Source organism: Pectinophora gossypiella, chromosome 22 (assembly GCF_024362695.1).
Source record: "Pectinophora gossypiella chromosome 22, ilPecGoss1.1, whole genome shotgun sequence".
Lineage (NCBI taxonomy): Eukaryota > Metazoa > Arthropoda > Insecta > Lepidoptera > Gelechiidae > Pectinophora > Pectinophora gossypiella.
The window spans coordinates 11,599,062-11,621,318 of NC_065425.1; the positions used below are offsets into that span (position 1 = coordinate 11,599,062).

Below are 22,257 nucleotides of genomic sequence, written 5' to 3' on the forward strand. Positions count from 1 at the left end.
CACCACTTTGTATTAATTATTTAGATTATTTAATTATGAAAGCAGCCATGTCGTTCACGTTCCCGCCAAAAAGCTCAAAAAATAAATAAACATAATTACCCACAGGTAAGTGTGGTAAGATTAAAAATAATGTAATTTATTATTTATTTGTTATTTATTTTAGCAACCCTAAAGTACCCAGTGGTAATTAGCATGTAAGGCGACTGTTTCTTTGTACGATCGCACTCCAGTATGTAAATTACAATGGCGGCGGCAAAACTAAAATTGAATACTAATTCCATTCGAGTAATAATGTTGGAATTAATAGCTCCCTATATCTAGCAATAATGGCTTTGAACACTTTGAAGTTATATTTTTTTTTATTTGAAATTGATAGACTAATTAGTAACCAGTACTATTTTCAATAACTATAATTTTTCGGCGGAAGGCAAGACTAGAAATGTAATGTTACATCGACAAGAGCTTGGACAAGAGCTTGGCTCTAAAATTAGTGATGAATTATTTTTTTTTTTTTGTTTTGGTTTTCCCCGAAGGGTAAGGCAAAGGGAACTATGCCCATACAGCCATGTCTTACGTATTTTTTTTTCTTGATGATTAATGAAATGATGAAAGGTGATGAATGATGATGATGAAACCTAAGCCCCCACCCTCGGAGTAGACTCCTACTCCGAACCCCAAACGAATTAACTCAAAAGTCCGCATAAACTTTTGAGTTATGAAGCGGCTTCCCGGCACGAAGCGAAAATAGGCAGATACACTTTGTTCCTTGAATACTCCAATATAATAACACTCGCGAATGTCTTCCGACTAACTTAATGCGATCATTAACCACAAAACACCACTTCGTATTAATTATTTAGATTACTCAATGAAGAAAGCAACTGTCCCGTTCCCGTTTCCCGCCGAAAAGCTCTAGTGATGAATTAAAGATGTGAAATGCTGTTTTTGATATGACTTTACGTATGACATTTGACTTTTAAAGTTTTTTTTTATGCAATTTTATTGGCATAGTACCTAATTGGCGTTTAATAGACAGGAATGGAGAAAAGAGAGCCATCGCAAAAGTGAAAATGTAACAGAAAAAATTGATAGTTTAACAATCGTAGCCTTCGTGCTTCATTCTGGAATGTTTTCTTTATTTTCCTCATCAACCCGAGCTCGTCTTCAAACAGACAAACACTATTAGCCAGGGCAAACAGTAAACACTACAGAAAATCGTTCGTCTGAAGACCCTTTTGTTGCCTTAAGGGAACATTTTGCTCAATTTAACTAACACTTTTCTGTATGTCTGTTTGTCAAGTTAAGGAGACTAGAATTTTCAGTGTGTTTAGGTATTTTGAAATATAAAATAAATATGAAAAAAAAAGTAAGATGATTGCGTGCACTGCACTGGGTACATTGACTCATTTTATTAAATATTTATTTTACGATTCTTCTTCTTATTGTGTGAGTTGTGAGGTGGATTACCAGCCTCATCAACCCTTGTGTCAGGGTTATTATTGAGCCGCCAAAGGCCCTCGACATGACTCATGCTAGTCTATGTTTAAGTATAACAACATTCAATTAAAAAGAACACAATTAATCCCAATTAAAATCATTTTTTAAGGGTTCAAATCTCGGTGGGGACCCATCACGAAAATCACTTTGTGATCCCTAGCTTGGTTATAGGCACGTTAGGCCGTTGGTCCCGGTTACTACTTACTGATGTAAGTTAGTAGTCATTACATGAGCCTTTGGCGGCTCAATAGTAACTCTGACACTAGGGTGGATGGGGTTGGTAATCCACCTCACAACCCACATGATAGTAAGAAGAATCGTAAAATAAATATTTAATAAAATGAGTCAATGTACCCAGTGCAGTACACGCAATTATCTTACTTTTTTCATATTTTTTTTATATTGCAAAATACCTAAACACACTCAACATTCTAGTCTCCTTAACTTGACAAAATTCGCGTCTAATGAATCCGGAGAATAAACAAGGTTTCTTGCGAAAAGATTTACTTTTTTGTAGGTCTAGTTTTTCCCGTCTTTTCCCGTCGTGTCTAGATTGATAGCCCGAGAGCTCTTCAGAATAATTAATGGAGGTTGTTAACGTAATAGTCTATCGAATGTTTAGAAGACTTTTAGACATTATTATTCTTAAAAAAAGATTTAAATTTGGATTAAAAGTGTTATTTTTAATTAAGTGTTGTTATAGTTAGACATAGACTACCATGAGTCATGTCAAGGGCCTTTGGCGGCTCAATAATAACCCTGACATCAGGGTTGATGAGGTTGGTAATCCACCTCACAACCCACACGATAAGAAGAAGATACCTACCAGAAATGAAATCGTTATTTTTCATATTTTAACCATAACAGTTTTTTTATTTACAGTCATATTTAATATTTTCGTTCTTTAATTTCTGAATGTAAGAAATTTATGGTGGGATTAAAAAAATGTAATAAAAAAGCACTAGTGTGGTAATATTATATTACAGCACGGCTGTTTTAATAGGGTGCTTTATGTACCTAAAATCGGGGCAATAAGGGCTACTTTACGAGCAAGTATGTTGAAAAATAAGTAACATCACAACCTCCCTAAAATCAGGGGCGCGAAGTTGTCGACAGAAGACGGTTGGAGCAAGTTTTAATTGTGAGGGTTGTGGGGTATGGCCCAATTTACCGCGAGACTACGAGCGGGATAGGGTGAGGCCCCACTTACCGCAGCGAGCGGGTAATTTAATAGCGGGTTTCATCAGACACAGCTTTGATCTCAACTAAGGCGTGTCATTTTGAAACCTAATTTTCGGGAGTCGTGGCATTATTTTAGGCTTGGTTACATACTAGCTCTGATTCCTGCAGACACCTCCTAATTTTATTTTAAGTTATACCTGTCATTTTCTTTTCCGACGAAAAAAAAAGAGACTGTTGATTGACAGCTGTTAATTTCAAAGTGAATGAATGAATAACCCGGGTGAATCAAATAGGCATCTCGCTGGTATGCAATTCGTTTGACTTGTTGTCTACCTAATTCTGTCGGGTTATTGACCAATGTAAAATTTTGAGGATATCGTGTGGGGTGTGAGGTGAGTTGAAGGCCCCTGACATGGCTCGTGTAACGATTACTCATTTACATCAGTAGTAAACGGGACCAATGGTAGGCAATTGGAGCAATGTGCCATCCGAAACACGCATCATTTTTACTTTTGGAATATGTTTCCAGCGGGCTTCGAACCCGGGACCTCCGGGTCTTTTAATGGTAACCACGTAAACGCCTTTGTGATTTTTGTTAACAAAACTTCGCAACGCAATAAATACGCTAGTTTCGGTCCAGGTAAATTTTTGACTCTGATTTAAATTAAATGAATGAAATCGATGTTTTCTTGAAGAAAATTACATCAGAATCAAATTACGTGGTTTCCGCTATAAGGCGACGTTATAGTACATGTAAATACGTAGTCGTTACATGAGCTATGGCAAGGGGCCTCTTATTCATGGGGTCAGTCACCCATCTCACATTCCACACGATACAAGACTAAAATTAAAAAAAATATATTAATAGTAATTGATCATTTATATTTTTAATTTTTAGTTTATTATTATTATTATTTTGTTATAATACTAATGTATTTGTGATGTGATTTAAGTGCAATAGTTTTTGTATTGTATTGTATTGTGAAATTGCTACGATTTTACGTAGCAAAGACTACGCTTGTAGCAACATCTACGACGTAGCAACCAGTTCATAACTTCATAACTCACACCACACCTTTCGCTATAAAATTACTAGGGGACTAGAGGTCCTTTGACATCCATTTAGGATCGAAATTTTATTAACGGCGAGGAGTGTTTGAGCGAGTCCATAGCGCGGCGTGGTAATAGAACTTCTAATGTTGGAACCGGGCCGGCAATGGACGCGAAACAGTTGTAAAGTGTCGCTAATTTAAGTTGATGTCGGAACTTTGGGGCGGTTATTGGCGGTTGGTTATAGAGGTGGCGGGTCTATATACGGGTTTTGGGGTAAAAATTATTCTGTGGTTGAAGGGAAAGTTTATAAAGTAACTGCTTATAATACAGGGTGTTAGTGACATCGTAACGAAAACTTTGAGGGATGATTCAGACAATGATTCTGAGTTGTTATCAAGAGGAATTTTTCAAAAGTATAAAATTGAAAATTATTTTAAAAAACTGAGAAAAAAGCATTTCACTTGTATCAACTCAGAATCATGGTCTGAATCATCCCTCAAAGTTTTCGTTACGATGTCACTAACACCAAAATCACAATCATATCATTTATTGCGTTCCACATGATAAAAGGTTGGAAACATAAGGTGAGTAATACATTATGGACCCAGATTGGGCACAGCAAATGAATCGATAATCGATAATTTTATTTTTGTTTTTGTTTTCTTTTCCGAGCTTACTGTACCAACTTTTACACGGGCGCGCTGTGGGTCAGTCATACGCAAAAACAGTATAACGCCCTGAGAGTTCAATATAATAATGCGTTCCGGGTGCTGGTGGGGCTGCCTCGTTTCTGTAGCGCGTCAGGGATGTTTGCGGATGCAAGGATGGACTGCTTCTACACCATCATGCGGAAACGCAGCACATCACTGGTGCGCAGGGTGCGGGCCAGCCCCAGCAGCGTCCTGAGCGTGTTTGCGAGTAGGTTTGACTGTCAGTATATGCGCCATTGTTGTATGATGCATTTACTGACAAACAAAAACTACTAGTAATTTTGTAATTTTAATTTTATTGTATTTTAATTTTTATTTTGGTTTTAATTTTGATTTTAATTTAACTTAATTTAATTTAATTTTATTTATTTGTTTAATGTAATATGGACCATCATGTCTGAAATAAATGATTTTTGATTTTTGATTTTGATTTGATTTTTGTTCTGTAACTGTTTCGTTTATGGTGTTAATAAGAAATGTTCACATTACAAAAAAAGTTAGAAACTATTTACAGTAATAAATGTTTGTCTCTTGATGTAACTAACATAGTTCATTAATATTTTTTTTGACGTAACTTATTGTATATTTGCCGCAGATGGCATTAACAACTTGGCCGGACAAATGGGGAGCGCTGAAGGCTCTCCGGTACAAGGGCTCAAGCTCAAGGCGTCGTCTGAGAGGAAAAATATTTGAAAGAATTAATCGACCCTAGTGTGTCGATGGCGATAAGCGCCGATTGAGGGAAATCGTCGACCACGGCAAGGTCGGTATCGGGGTCCAGTTCATAAGTTAATACTAAATATTAATGTTATGTGTGTATATTTTAATGTTGTAAATGTATATGTGTGTCGTAGATTTTACCTAAATAAACTTTTTTATTATTATTATTTCCTTTTAAACTATAGTTTATCTCCTCTTTCGGAGGGTATTTACCAGAGACACGGGTCACAGACCAAGTGCCACTGGAAGGAGGGTAATTATGTATCTGTGCGTTCAGTCATGATGTCAATGTCGGAGGATAGGAATTTGCGTACTATCCGACAAGTATGGCTGCTTTCTGCATGATGACATACGTGTTGGTAGGGAGGCCTAGCATTTTCAGACTATTATTATTATTAAGTTATTTACTAACAACTATATGGATGTAAAAAAAACCGAAATAAAAGTTTTGAATGGGAATTTTAATCCTCCAAACTTGATACTCCAGTTTTGAATTGGAATTTGAATCCTCCAGACTTAATCCCCCGTCTCGATAAGTATTATTGATCTTGCGCATTAAATAAACGAGAGATGCTCATGGAAAAAAATCCGTAAATCTGGATCAAAAAGAGCACATGTTAATAGTTAATTCTGTTTGTGTACACAGGGTGTTTGCTTGCCGCGGCCAATCAGCGCCGGCTTTACAGGGTGATACGAGCTTAATCTTATTTAAACATGCGACTGATTGGATTATAGCAGTTGGTGCTGTGTGGAAAATTTGTTGTTTCATAGAACGTTGGCGAGTATGATTTTATAGTGTTGGTACTCTTATTTTATTGTTCGAAGATAAAATGTTGTCTGTTGTGTTTTTATTGTTGTTGGCATCGCCCCTATGTCCCGAATAGGTGCTCTTAAATAAGTGATGATGACGATGAAAGTCGATTTCGTTGCTTTAGAGCCTTGCTTCCTTGAACCTGTGACACTATCTAATTCGCGCGTTCTCCGAACAGGATTGACACGGATTTTGTTCTTGTTATCATCATTGATTTAAGAGCCATGCTCTTGTCAGTGTAGCATTCTCCTTTCTTGTTTACCTAGTGCGAATTCTTTGACTTCCTTATAAGACACGACCTTTGCCTTCTCGTTAATTTGTTCCAAGCAAGCATGTATGGTTTGTTCGGTCTCTCATGATACCATCGCTGCGGCCTGTGCAAAGCACGTGTCACGTCATTATGCTGAATGAGATCTATTTTGGACACCCTCCACAATGCGTAGTTAGGTGATTGATATATTTTTATTATTCAGTAGTTAAACAGATTGAGGAGCTCGGTGGCGCAGGGGTAACCGCGCTCGAGCTGAAAGGCACGTTAAGCCGTTGGTCCCGGCTGCATTAGCAGTCGTTAATAACCACCAATCCGCATTGGGCCCGCGTGGTGGTTTAAGGCCCGATCTCCCTATCCATCCATAGGGAAGGCCCGTGCCCCAGCAGTGGGGACGTTAATGGGCTGATAGTGATGAGTGATGAGTTAAACAGATTGAGGAGCTCGGTGGCGCAGGGGTAACCGCGCTCGAGCTGAAAGGCACGTTAAGCCGTTGGTCCCGGCTGCATTAGCAGTCGTTAATAACCATCAATCCGCACTGGGCCCGCGTGATGGTTTAAGGCCCGATCTCCCTATCTATCCATAGGGAAGGCCCATGCCCCAGCAGTGGGGACGTTAATGGGCTGATGATGATGAGTTAAACAGAAATTTTGCAAAAAAGGTTAGTGATTCTTTAGAAGATATGAATGCATGGGATTAACTATTTGAGAACTGATACTAGGCAGCTAAATTACTCAATTGCGGAACAATGTTGTTTAATTTTTTGTAAAAGAACGTCTAGGGCCCTGTGCCGAGGTTTTTCTTGCAGCTTCTTTTCCCCGGCTATACAAGTTGTGAGAAGCTGCAGTAGTTTTAGGCGGATGAGACGTTCGTTATGTAAAAATTGACGATTCAAAGTGTAACTATGTTACCTACTGAATATAGATATTTTTGAATTTGAATTTTAATTGTTTGTCTTTTTGCACCTCATAACCCACACGATAGAAAAAGAGAAGAATTATTAGTCTTATTGTTTTTTAAGTAAATTGAATTCTGGTAATGTGGCGGCCAATATGGAAATGAATGGTTTTTATTTCTTTCTTGTTAGTTGTTGTAATTGTACAAAATTACAATGAGTAAAAGAGCGTGCGGGATTTTCTGTCTCTCTCGCATTTATCCGTTAGGCGATACACGGTAAGGAGATATTTTTGTGCAGTGTCCGGGGTGTGACATAATTTTGTTTACCATGCAAATGTCGAGATATTCGACGCTCGGCGCTTTTCCGAGTAAAGTATGTAAATTATGCACATGCCTATGTAGATTGGAGCAACTAAAAACATCTGCGATGTATAAGGGTGAGCAGAGGAGCTTTGTTTGAATATACGAGTACATACATATTCACATCCGCAATACCGCATGACGCGGGGCAAGCCATAAGCCAATCTATGGCTGTAGATTCTCCGACAGAAACTTAACGGCATCCGTGGTCAAGCGTTGGACTCACGATTCGGACGTACCGGGTTCGAATCCCGATGAAGACATATCACAATCACTTCGTTTGTTTAGGACATTACAGGCTGATCAACAGATTGTTCGAAAGTAAGATGATCCGTGCTCCGGAAGGCACGTTAAGCCATTAGTCCCGGTTACTACGTACTGATGTAAGTACGTAGTCGTTTCATGAGTCATGTCAGGGGCCTTTGGTGGCTCGATAGTAACCCTGCAAAGGCAGTCATGCTGGGCCGGAATATGAGATTGAAATATCGCCCCCAGTTAGCATAGAATTACAATTAAGTTCTTGTAGCAACAGAATGCGGTCTCTTTTGTGTCAAAGCGGAGATAATTAAACAAAAGTGAAGTACTGGAATTGGGGTAAAGTGGTAAAATGTGGGGCCACTCGAGGCGATGTCCCGGGACTCCACGATGTCTTGAGTTTGAGACCAGCCATTGAGTGCTGTGATGGCATTTCTGACGCTGCGGGTATTAGGGTTGGCGATCATTACAGTTCTATAATATACATAAACGGCCTATATACGTCCCACTGCTGGGTACAGGCCTCCCCTCAATCAACCGGAGGGGGTACGGAGCATACTCCACCACGCTGCTCCAATGCGGGTTGGTGGAGGTGTTTTTACGGCTAATAGCCGGGACCAACGGCTTAACGTGCCCTCCGAAGCACGGAATCATCTTACTTTTTCGGACAATCAGGTGATTCAAGCTTGAAAAATCCTTACCAAACTAAGGACAGTCTCACAAAGTGATTTCGACAATGTCCCCAGCGGGAATCGAACCCGGACCTCCAGATCGTGAGCCTAACGCTCTAACCACTAGACCACGGAGGCTGTTACAGTTCTATAATAAATTATTATTATTATTTGTATGTCGTTTCCAAACGGCCTCCGTGGTCCAGTGGTTGAGCGTTAAACTCACGATCCGCAGGTCCTGGGTTCGAATCCTGTTGGGAACATATCACAAAAATCACTTTGTGATCACTAGTTTGGTTAGAACATTAAAGGCTGATCACCTGATTGTCTGAAAGTAAGACGATCCCTGCTTCGGAAGGCACGTTAAGCCTGGCCCGGTTACTACTTACTGATGTAAGTACGTAGTCGTTACATGGGTCATGTCAGGGGCCTTTGGCGGCTCAATAGTAACACTGGGTTGATGAGGGCATATTTTAGTATTACTGTAAGTAACTCTGCGTTATTTTGTTAGCGGATTTTTTATTCATATTTATCTGTTTTAAGTCCTGAAATGAATAAATTGTCGACAACTGTTTGTCGACAGCCCTGGCTATAACTCGCCCGTAGGGGCCACTGAAGGTGCAATCTTTGAGCGAAATTATGGCAATTTGAGAGGGGGGGGTAGAGTGCTTAGTGTTATGTAACGGAAGGGGCCACTTTGTCTATTGGTACTTACTTTAAAGTGATGGATGAAGAAAGGAACAAATTCGCTGCTGAGTGTAAAGAAAAAGCTTACTTAAGTAACGTTTAGGCGCTGATGATCGTAAAAATCAATTGAGTGTTTATATATCATCTCTAACACAGATAATCATTTGTTTTTTTTTTGTAACTAATAATGTCTAGAAGTATTTATTCTGAAGAGCTCTGAATCTACCGGAGGGAGTATGAAGCATGCTCTACCACGCTGCTCCACTGCGGGTTGGTGGAGCTAATAGCCGGCTAATAGCTTAACGTGCCTTCCGAAGCACGGAATCATCTTACTTTTTCGGACAATCAGGTGATTCAAGCCTGCAATGTTACCAAACAAAGGACAGTCTCACAAAGTGATTTCGACAATGTCCTTGTCGGTAATCGAACCCGGACCTCCAGAAGATTTTTTCGGTACTTCACTCTATAAAGGTTAATGGTACTGTACACTAAATCAACAGCCAAATATACAGCGTGTTCTACAGTGTATGTTGTGGTAGAGGGTGTTCAATCATGTTTCATATGGCCGGCGGCAGGTGGCGCGCGATGTTGTGATTCCATTTGCGCGATTAAGTTTGGGCAGATGTGTGGCTAAAGAATGAGCGGGTACGTCAAATTCATATTCAAAAATAGCTTCATTTAGTTACACTTTGAATTGTCAAATATTTCCATAACGAACATCTCATCTGCCTAAAACTACTGCAGATTCTCACAACCTGTATAATTGGGGAAAAGAACTTGCAGGAAAAACCTCGACACAGGGCCATAGCCCTTTTTTTTAAAAAAACATAACTGTCATGAGATTATTGCTATTAATATCCTTCTTATTCTTATTTGAACAGAAAAAACCAGCGCTCTGTTGATCCTTGATTTTCAGAGTTTTATGCTGAGCTTGTTGAGAACTCCTCGCAGAACATTTTATAACCTTTTTACATGTTTTTGTATTTACTTTTTTTTCAACGCTTTGAATTTTAGTTTTGTTTTTATTTTCGTTTATAAAGTTTGTCGATCAATCTTTAAAAAATAATAATATAATTCGGCGTGATTATGTACAATTATAACCCGGGTACTTTCAAGGCCAGAGTGAACAGGCACCTTCTGGGCGAGCTGGCTCCATTTAAGGCCTCGTCAATGCCTTTTCGCAAGTCTGGGGCCAAGAGCAAACCCATCAAAGGTAAAAAAAAAATATGCGTCTCGACCTGTGAATATGTCTGCAAAAACGCTGTTTTCAGAACCACTCAACGTGCAGTAGTTGAGTAGATACTCGAGAAGTTAGTTAACATTGAGCAATGTTTAGTCAGGCTTTAGTTGAATTATTTGGACAGTTCCCGGTAATATTAACTTTATTGAGACTGTTAATATTGACGTAGAAATGATTAAATGATTTATTTTTGCATTAGGAATTATTTAGTAAGAATAAAAATAAGAAATATGCAGATCGTTAAGACAGACAACTTGAAAAAATATTCATCAAGTCATAATTTTCCGATTAAGTTTTATCTAACTATATTTATGTACAATCAAAGAGCAAAAGTGCAGTCAGTGAGCTAAGGGAATTATTTGTAAACAGTGTTGAAATTATGAACCATTAGTTGTCATAATTAAAACACATGATAATGGGTTCTTACCGCGTTTAAATGTATGTTTAATGTTATATACAATGTATTTGTTGTCATAATTATGAAATTTATGTTTTTGTAGGTGTTTTTGGTCTATTATAGAAACGACATGTAACTAGGAGGTCTTAAGTGAAACCAGTTAATTTATTACTTTGCAAGAAACTGATTGGACTTTTGCAACTTATCGTACTTACCATAGTTTTTACAAATAAATGTAAAGACGTCATGGAACGTCGTTGAAGTTGGAAATACAATTCTGGTAAAGGAGTTAAACTATACTGACGGAAACCATAACTTAATTTTATTCACAGATCTCTGATTGTCACTTATCTAATTTTTTTCTGATTTGCCACTCATCAGACACTTCCTACAAAACACCTCGTTTTACACAGACACTACACATTGACATTATGGTACACGCGCATCTGTATGTGTGACGCCATACGATTCAAGAGTAAAGTAAGACCGAGGGGGGGATAAACTTAGCTCAGCTGCTGATGGAGAGCGGAGAGTTGTTCCGTAAAGTGTACGTAATATTATTTCTTCTTCTTCTTCTATCGTGTGGGTTGTGAGGTGAATTACCACCCCCATCAACCCTGGTGTCAGGGTTACTATTGAGCCGCCAAAGGCCCCTGACATGGCTCATGTAACGACTACTTAACCGGGACCAACGGCTTAACGTGCCTTCCGAAGCACGGATCATCTTACTTTCGGACAACAGGTGATCAGCCTGTAATGTCCTAACCAAACTAGGGATCACAAAGTGATTTTTGTGATATGGCCCCACCGAGATTCGAACCCGGAGCGTCCGGATCGTGAGCTCAACGCTCAACCACTGGACCACGAAGGCCGTTGATTATTCCTTATTCTTCGGTTTTGCTTTAGATGGCATTTTTAGAAATCTCTAATCTTCAAATTTAAGTAAGACGGCCAAGGAAATCAATGACCCAAAAATGGTATATATCAAACACAAATTGGTAAAAATCCAGGTACTTACTGAGTTGAGAATATTATTGACTAAGTTGATGTTTTGAGGTTAACGACTCCTCCTCACGAGATACTTACATAAACCGACGTTTTTGTTTTATCGATTCTGAATTTAATTTAAGTCTTTACAGATTACACTTAAATACGCCGCAACACGGGACACCGAAATACCGTAATTATAATTTGCGCCATTGAGTCCCGCCTTTATCTGCCAACAGGAAAAAACGGGAGAAACTCGGTATGTCCTGGAAATTGCAAAAATGACAAAAAGTCGTACAAAGCGCGCGGCTATTTTTTTTGGCAAGTTTTGAATATTTCGGAACGGTTGTAACATTTTCCCGTTTGATTCAAGTTTATTTTGCATTAGAATTGTATTTGTTATGCTTAATTGACGCGCTCGGTCTGCGAATGTTGAAGTTAAGCAACTTTCGCAAAGGCCGGTCATAGGATGGGTGACCACGAAAAAACAGGTTTCATCTCGAGCTCCTCCGTGCTTCGGAAGGCACGTTAAGCCGTTGGTCCCGGCATTAGCAGTCGTTAACAACCTTCAATCCGCACTGGGCCCGCGTGATGGTTTAAGGCCTATCCATCCATAGGGTAGGCCCGTGCTACAGCAGTGGGGACGTTAATGGGCTGATGATGATGCTTAATTGACAATGGTGACTTTATTTTAAATGTGAATATCCCTCTTTCTCTCTCATCATTTAAGAGCTGCGCTCTTGTCGGTGGGGTAATCGCCATTTCTCTCTTCTTCCCGCCAAAACCTTCACCTCCCGATACGACACGACCTGCACCTTCCCTTTTGTTTTATAAATGTTCTCCCACGTCTACCCTTCCTCTCTTCCCTTCAATTTTTCTTTCTATGATGTTTGTTATAAATGAATCGTGTCGTATCAGGTGGCCAATCATATTTCCTCTTCGGTTCTCTATAGTCTTCAATATGGTTCTCTTTTAAGGTAAGTATCACTTTATGCTTAATATTTTGTTATTTTTCTTATTTGTTGATAAATGTGCCATAATGACACATAATCTGTGAAAATTAAATTAAATTATTTTTTAGTAGATATAGCCTTTTAAAATGAGGACAGACATACAGACAGCGTAGGCTTAGTAGACTCCCATAATGCTATTTATTTATATATTTATTGCGGACAAATTACAAGCTACACTCTGCATATGCAAAGTTATAAACAAGCATGCACAATGAAGTGAACAACTAAAATAAAATATAATAGAAAATTAATAAAAATTATAATAAAATTATTAATTAAAATAATTAAATTTCCTGTAAATGTTTTAAGAATTTGTGTACAATAAAGTGTCATATTATTAATAATAATAATTCATAATAAAACTAATAATTTAACAAATAGGAGCCAGTGTAATGTTGTATATAAGGCACCCTAAAAAGTAGCTGTTTAAAATTTGACTTGACTGAGAATCGAACCCGAACCCTCTATTTCTCAAAGTCTAGTTACTCCTTAGAGGTCGACTGTGTCTTAGTCATTAATAATTTATCATATCAGATAATCCCTAACCGTGCAACTGGCTTTAAGTCCAAAGATGATTAAGTCTTTTTAATTAAAAAAAAAACTGGGATATAGCTCTGAGGGTTGGAAGGTCCTTTGTTTGCAAAATGAAGATGTCAGGCTTTCACGATGAATGTGAGCCTTTTTCACTTAATTATCTGGTATCTAGTATTTTAGGAGACAGTTTTTCTTGTTTAAGAGGCAATTAGTTCGGCTGGGATTTTTTTAAGATTTTAGGCTGGATTTGAACGTCTCTTTTATGTTCTGTGTAGTTATATTAAGAGGGAAGAGGGAAGTTTTAGCCACATTGAAAAAACGTAAAATTGCATATTTTGGGCACATACACCAGATACCGCATAGTGAAGGAAATTTTGGAAGAGAAAATAGATGGGAAACGGGGAAGGGGTAGAAGGAGGATAAATTGGCTGGATAATATTAAGAAATGGACTAAAAATAGGGACGCAGCCGCGCCCTCCAGACTGGCTCAGAATAGGGAAGACTTTGCGGTGGTGGTCACCGACGCCCGGTAGGGCATGGCAGTTTTAGAAGAAGAAGTTATATTAATTACGAGTACATACTTTCTTCTCTCGTGAGGGTTGTGAGGTCAATGTCCTACCTCATCAACCCTTATGTCAGGGTTACTATCGAGCCACCAAAGGCCCCATAGCTTAAGTAACGACTACAAACTTACATCAGTAAGTAGTAACCGGGACCAATAGCTTAACGTGTCTTCTTGAGAGTGTATTGAGATCGTAGTTAGTTGAATTCCATGTTCTCTGCCTACCCCAATGGGAAACAGGCGTGATCTTCTGTGTGTATGTATTATGTTCTTTCCTGTTAGAGAAAGTATATGCGCGAATTGCAAAGTCATGAGAACCTAACAGCAAATTCAAAAAGTCCTTTAAGGGTTAACAAGTCTGTAGAAGGGTTAACAAAGGCCCCAGAACTGTGACGCGGATAATTAGTCACCACCAGGCCGGGTCAAGTGTACTCCACTGCAATTCGTTCTGTGTGAGAGTTGTTCAATGGACAAGTGGGGTGCTTGACTGTGTGTGTGGTGGTACGGATTTAGGCAAACTGCGACTTTGAGTCTGTTTTATTGACCTGGGCGGTTAAAATGGCCACATCGAAGCAATATTGCTTTCTTAGATGAATTGCTTCGATGTGGCCATTTTAACCCCCCTGATTTTAATATGTAGTTATTTTTAAATATATACATGATTTTAATATATTTAGATCAGTTCGGTTCAGAATAGATTGGCTCAGATTATCGAATATATACATGTATATGTATTTAGTATTCTGGTTTTACCCCCTATCACGTTGGCATAGAATAAGGAATAATACTACGTATAGAACGCCAACTCTCCGCTCCCCACCTGCGGCTGAGTTAGGTTTACCTCACCCCCCCTCACGGTCTTACTTTAGTCTTCAATAGTATGAGCATCAGACGTCACTCACACATTATAGAGTCTGTGTAAAACGTGTTTTTTTGTATGAAGTGTCCGGGATGTGAAGTTGATCTAAGAGAGAGTTCGGTGAGGTGTGGGTACTTAGTTCGTCTTGCGATGGATGTCGCTCTGGTTACCCCAATTGGGATATAGTCGTGAACTTATGTTTCGTATTCTGGTGTTTGTGTGTACAATAAATGGACAGTGAGTCAACTTACACGCCGCGCGATCAATTCAAACACAAGACAGTGTATATGAGCGTTCTTAGAAGCATTCTCGCGCGCGTGATATCGTCCCATTCCAACAAAGTGACGTAACTTGTGGTGTCTTTATAAACGAAATTAAAACAAAAGAATGGAATTGGAATCCTAAATAATTGAACTAAACTAATTGTTTTTCGCTGGCACCTACCACATCCCTAATCACTAATCTTTTCCCATTTCTTTTGCCCCTTGCGGTGTTTCCCCTCGCATATGGCCTCTAGCCTCTATACCTGTCTCATTCGCACCTACCTTGTCCCTAATCTCCTGTCTCATCTTCTTCCATTCCTCTTCCAACTTGCGGTGTTTCTACTTGTGGCACTCCTTTGTCTCGCGGATGGTCTTTTGCCTCTCTACCTGTCTCACTCTCACTTACCTTGTCCCTAATCTACTGTCTCATCTTCTCCAGTTCCTCTTCTTCCTCGCGGGGTTCCTCCGCCTCGCGGATGGCATCTTGTCTTTCTACCTGTCTCACTTTCACTTACCTTGTCCCTAATCTCCTGTCTCATCTTCTCCCGTTCCTCTTCCATCTTGCGGTGTTTCTCCTTGCGGCGCTCCTCGGCCTCGCGGATGGCCTCTTGCCTCTCGCGTTCTGCCTCTTCCTCCTTTTCCTTGTCGTCGCTGTCATCGCCATCACCGCCCACCGCGCCTGCAACAAGGGAGATGTATTTTTAATATCCATTCATACATACATTTTGGTAAATAAAGCATTTTTTCATTAAAAAAAAAAAATACATAAATAGACATCATCATTTCAGGCCTTTACATCTTTATCAGATGATTCAAACAGCGTTTCTGACAGAAAAACAAAAAAATAAAAAAATAAAAAATAATGATAAATAGACACATACACATTAATCACATATACATATTTATGTACATAAATGGACATCACAGCCATAAGTAGTTATAATAATTACATTTTATTATAGTTTCATGTACTGCTCATTTCAGCCGTAAGGAATAAAATTTCACGATTAGACCTTCACTAAAGCAGAGTACCCTAGAATATCCGGCCCGGTCATATAGGTAAACATAATCTACGCCCTTAATCCGCAGAGCTGCAAGTCACCAAAAGACAGCGCGCAAAAAGTATTCACTATTTTTTCTCAGAACGCAGCACAAAAACCCCGCCTATATTCCAAATACCAATAAATAAAATTAAACGAATAACGAATTTTTCCCTTCTAAATTTAAAATAGGAAGGGCCCTCGCACCTTATTATCCTTCCATCTGCTTTGAAGTAAATAGGAGAGATAAAATTTATTCATCAAAGAAATTAGAGTCACATTTGTCCGGTCGTAACCAGTTAGAAGCGGATTTTTCCGGCTGAGTGACGTCACAACATGGCGGCCATTCAAAAATCTATTTCACGTCAATCTAAGCATTTGTCACGTCGGTGAGAGCTAGGGGTGGGACGGAAAATGTGATTTACATGCGATGGGTAGAAGTAGATGTTGTTTTTGATTTGTAGTGGATGTATGAGAATTAATGTTGAACTGAGAGCGAATACTTTTTTTATTTATCATTAATGCAAACATATACAAAAACTCCTACACTAAAATTTGTAATAAAAAACATAAAGGTTTTAAGTAAGTACACCTAAAGAATCATCACATCAAAACTACACATGGAAATTACATGTTACAAGCGTCATTATTAATTTCACAAGTATATTTTAAAATCCCTGTATTTTTTTAACCCCCGACGCAAAAACGACGGGGTGTTATAAGTTTGACGTGTCTGTGTAAATGTGTATGTGTCTGTCTGTGGCATTGTAGCTCCCAAACGGATGATCCGATTTTATTGCGTTTTTTTTTGTTTGAAAGGTATATCAGTCGAGAGTGTTCTTAGCTATGTTTGGTGGAAATCGGTTCAGGTCTTCAGGTCATCAGGTCGTTTGTTAAGTGTGATAGGAATGTTACAAGCTCAGTTTGCTTGCAAGCATATGTGGCATAAGTTATTTTTTGCTTTTTACAGGGTTTAGCATTTTTAACCCTTTGTCATAATAATTGAGTACTTTTTTTTGGTCGGGGTTTTTTTTTTTCATAAACGTAATTTACACACTTGTGAGTAACTTGTAGTTTGTGAACGTGTAGACTTGTAAGTTTTGATAAACAGGGCCCAGGTAATCGGCCTGCAATGTCTGAACCGAGATCTAGATCACGAAGTGACTTTTGCGATATATCCCCACCGGGTTTCGAACTTTACACCTCCGGATTGTAAATTCCAACATTCAACCATGAAGGCCGTTAGAGATTACAAACCACCTTTATGTACATATAAATAACCCAATATATTTACGGCCTCCGTGGATCCAGTGTAGCGTTGGGCTCACGATCCGGAGGTCCCGGGTTCGAATCCCGGTAGGGACAAATCACAAAAATCACTTTGTGATCTCTAGTTTGGTTAGGACATTACAGGCTGATCACCTGATTGTCTGAAAGTAAGACGATCACGGATACTTCTCTGGGATTTGCAATAATGTTTTCCTGATCGTCCGACAGTAAGATGATCCGGAAGGCACGTTAAGCCGTTGGTCCCGGTTACTACTTATTGATGTAAGTACGTAGTCGTTACACCAGTCATGTCAGCCTTTGGCGGCTCAATAATAACCCTGATACGATAGAAGAGGAAGAATATATTCACAACAGCCATCTCTGTCCAATTCTATTTCCCGCGATGGAAAAAGCATCCGATTTTCTATACCAAAGCGTGTGCATTTGATAGATTGGTAGATCCATAAATGATAAGCTTCGATACATTGTTTGTTGTTCGTACAATCAACAGTATTGGTTGCTTTATCGGGAATGTCGTAATCGACTGCAATCATTGGAGCGTGCCTATGGGGTTTTCGTAAATGTTATAGAATAGAATAGAATAGAAATCGTTTATTATAAAAGGACGCCACACACAAAGACAAGACAATAAATCACTTGAAAATCTTCACAAAATAATTTTAAAAAGCATAGAGGTTCATCTTTTTTTTCTATAGTGTTGTCTGGTGAATTACCAAACCTCATCAACCCTGGTGTCAGGGTTATTATTGAGACGCCAAAGGCCCCAGACATGCCTTTAACAGGGTAATATTGGAAACCACGTGATATAAATTTTCTGTGATAGAGCTAATAAAGTCGAATACAATTTAGAGCACGTGCCGGGAGATTTTAGTTTTAAAAACACGAAATATAGAATACAGTTGGCTCGATCATTAAAGACTGCGTTAAGGCTTACCACCGATCACGTTGGTCTAACAGAAGGGTTGGTGAGTTGTGGGTACTTAGTTCATCTTGCGATAGATCAATCGATCAATCAATAATTCTTTATTGCACAAAGACATAGATAGATATGTCGCTTCAATCGAGTATACCTAAATAGCTATAACAGTTGTGCTTAATAAACGCAGTGATAAGATACAAGTGTTATTATTACGCCGAGGAATGGATTCTGAACCTTTTGATAATGAGGTCTCTCACCTTAATACGACAGATAGATAAAATGTTTTACATAAGTAAACGTAAGTATACGTTACATAAGTAAGTAAATGACATAAGTAAAGGACATGTACAAACGAATAAAATAAGCATAAAATAAGCAATCATAGATGTACCTATGACTACCCCAATTGGAATATAGTCGTGATCTTATGTTATGTTTGTAAAATGGAACATCGGGATCAAGGCGAATAGTTCCCCGGATGCGACGGAGGCTGCCCCTGACACCAACATTTAAACTTCTCCCTTACACAAGTCCGCGCCAAAATTTCATAAAACTTGCCTTAAAATTATGGCCACGACATTGTTAATTGGATAAAAGTTATGCCATACCACAGAATAAGGAATAATACTACGTATAGAATGGCAACTTTACGCTACCCACCACCGACTGAGCTAGGCTTACTTTAATCATTAGTCTTCAATCGTATGGCATCAGACGTCACACACACAGATGCGCGTGTACGATAATTACAATGTGTAGTGCGTCTGTGTAAAACGAGGTGTTTTGTATGAAGTGTCCGGGGTGTGTGAATTTTGCACAAACAAAAATATATTTTTATTGAAAAATTATTGTTACAAAATATTGTTAGAATTATTATTAATTTCAAACCAGCGCACGTTAAAACGATTGATAAATGTAGAGGAAGCAAGAGAAGTATGTCAGAATCAAATCATAAGGAATTCCATAGTTTCTGCTTACTCTGTGTATTAATGCGAGAAAAGTGTGTGTATCAAGAAAAGTTATATCGCTTATGTTCATTGACATCATGAACATAAGCGATATAAAAATATAAATATGACATGTAAATATAAGTAATTTCGATTTTATTTCTTTACTAATTTATTTTATTTATTAATCGCCAACAGTTTTAACAACATGTCTACCTTACCATGTGTTGCCTTACCGTAAAAACCTCAATAAAAGAACACAGTAATTGTTAACCTAAATATAGGTGACAACGGCATGAGATAAGCTAGCTTAAATTTAATTTAAAAAGTAAAAAGCAACTTATAAAGCAACAAAAACTAGTTTTCAAAAGTCTGCAAGTCGGTAAGTAGGAACTGTCCGTTGTATCGAGGACAATTCCAATTCCAAACGCCGTATCGACATTTACCCCGAAAACATTTCATCGAAGCAATTCGCCCTCGAATAAAAATAGCATCCGCGCGCGCTCATTTCCATAGGCACGTCCACGCCACGATATTACCGCGAAACAATGTGCCCCCTCCCCCCGGCATCCCATGGCATGCTATCATCCCCGGGATGGCGGGGACGCTAGATTAAACGAATTCCTCAAGTATGACGCTTTGCAATTCAATTTATTGTGTACTCCCGCTCAATAACGGCGTCCATTAAGAAAAAGGCACTCGTCTCCAATCCAATTATTAATTGATCACGACCAGACACGTCACTGACAGAATAATAATTTCTCGCGCGGCAAATTCAATAATTTTCTCGAAACGACTTTTCCCCTTGAGTGTACTTTTGGTGCTATTTTTTCTTTAATTAAATCGACTCGCGAAATTCGGTTTTGAATATTCATTTTTTGATTTAAATAATAATGATATTGAAATATTTACTTTAATAAGTAATTCTGAATTAATAATACGCCTTTGGGGGATTTGTAAAGATACATATTTTTCTAGCTACAAAAAGGCAATTTTGATGGGAGTAAAGTAGAATAATACGTAATTTTACGAATTTTGTTTTACCCTTTCTAATTTAAATCTATTTGTAGCGATTCTGAAATTCCACTCAGACCATAAGTTGAATCATCCCCCTCAGTATTCTGTACGGTATCACTAACACCCTGTATTACACATAGGTACACCAGTTGGTGTATATTCAACGTAATTATTGTAGATAAACTTGTTGAAGGTGATTTTAACATTTTTCAATCTACGTTATTTCGCAAGGTGTTACGGCTGAGGAGAAGAAATTACAAGCAACTGCAACAGCAACACATCTTTTAAATCAATGTAGGTATACATTACAAGTTATTAAATTTTAATAACTAGTGGAACACATTTAATACCAGGCATTTTTGTCATTTAGGTAATCATTAATCTTATAATAAGCTTTTATACATAAAGTAAGCTTCACACGAGCTTTAAATTCATTTTCTGACAAATTCCAAATACTGTCTGGTATATTATTGTAAAAACGTAACCTCAAAAAAGATGAAATTAATTTACTTAATCTAGAATTTTGAATAGTAGATATGTGTCTATATAATTGAAACGAAGCTTGAAGCGTAGAAATGAAGTTTAATGATAGAAGAGATAGAATAGAAGAGAGAGTTACTGATGTACACAAGATGAAACGCGAGAGATGGGGGAACGCAATATTATTTTCAGATTCATATTCATATTCATTTAATCATTGCAAAGTCACAAGCAGTTAGGTGTTACATACATGAAGATAGATACGTATAGATGTTAGATTCTTTATTTGCACTGAACATAGGTACATAAAATTGGTGTTACAGGTTTAAGTTATAGTTAGTTCTCTACGTTCCACCTACAAATATGTATACAAATATTTAAATAATGTTAATGTTATGTGTATTTTTGTTCCTTGTATGCGTAACTTTTATTATAAGTCACTTCAAAATTTATGTATTTTTTAAAAATAATAATAAAAGAAGTTTATTCAACCACAAACATTTTCCCAAAATTGCTTAAACCTAATTACATGTAACATATTATCAGTTGTGGCCGAAAAGGAGGAGCCTCAGCATTGCATTTTGTCACTGTCTCAAAAGCAACTCTAAATGCTTTTTAGTAACTATACCAGTATAATATCGTAACAAATCTGTCTGTAAGTAACAGTAACAGGCAGGCACTAGTAAGGCTTCCTTGTGTAATTGAATCGATACGCGACACTCAGCCTGTTATACCATTGCCGACAGTGTCAGATTTTAGCACGGTCTCGATGAAAATATAGCTTTCGTCTTCTCCGAACAGCCCTGTCACCGATACTTCTCTGGGATTTGCAATAAAGTTTTCCTGATCGTCCGATAGTAAGATGATCCGTGTTCCGGAAGGCACGTTAAGCTGTTGGATACGGTTACTACTTACTGATGTATGTATTCGTTACATGAGCCATGTCATGGGCCTTTGGCGGCTCAAAATAACCCTGACACCACGGTTGCTGAGGTTAGTAATTCACCTCACGACCCATACGATAGACGAAGAAGACTGTAATGTCAAGTTTTGCAGTGCAAAGTTTTTAGACTATAGACGGCGATACGGCTCACCTACCACGTTGGTCTAACAGATAGCTTAGCGAGGCGTGGGTACTTAATACATCTTGCGATGGATGTACCATCAGCTGCCATAGAAACGCTGTTTGAATCATCAAATGATGATAGTCAAAAGTTTATGTCACGTTTGTTATGATATAATTATGTCGGAATTGTTTACTTCCTACACGATCCCTATTAAAACCGTAAAGTGACTACACAAAATGAGTGCTTCATATTTCCAAAATCAATACATTATCTGTAACGACCCATTATGCGCGTGTTACGACAACCACTTGGTAAACAAGGTCGTAAAATTAATCTGGTCTTGTCAGTTTCACAAAAGACCCAACACACAAAATAGCAAGGTAATTGGACCAGTTCTCAAAATACGTAATTTTTACTGAGATTAAAAATATATATATTTTATATATCCATGTAAATTGTTACTGGCAATAAATTTATTTTATTCTTATTCTTATGTGGGACGGGTCATGGTGGGTGATCCACCTCACAACC

General features: G+C 38.2%; 1 protein-coding gene across 6 annotated transcripts in view; it reads right to left on the bottom strand.

Moving 5' to 3' along the window:
- LOC126377240 (complexin) overlaps positions 1–22,257 on the bottom strand; it is a 450,369-nt gene that overhangs the window by 31,640 nt on the left and 396,472 nt on the right. For all 6 annotated transcript variants that reach the window (XM_050024950.1, XM_050024956.1, XM_050024952.1 and 3 more), the window contains one exon: positions 15,482–15,645. In XM_050024950.1, the coding sequence (XP_049880907.1) occupies positions 15,482–15,645 (164 nt within the window). The remainder of the gene's footprint in view (positions 1–15,481; positions 15,646–22,257) is intronic.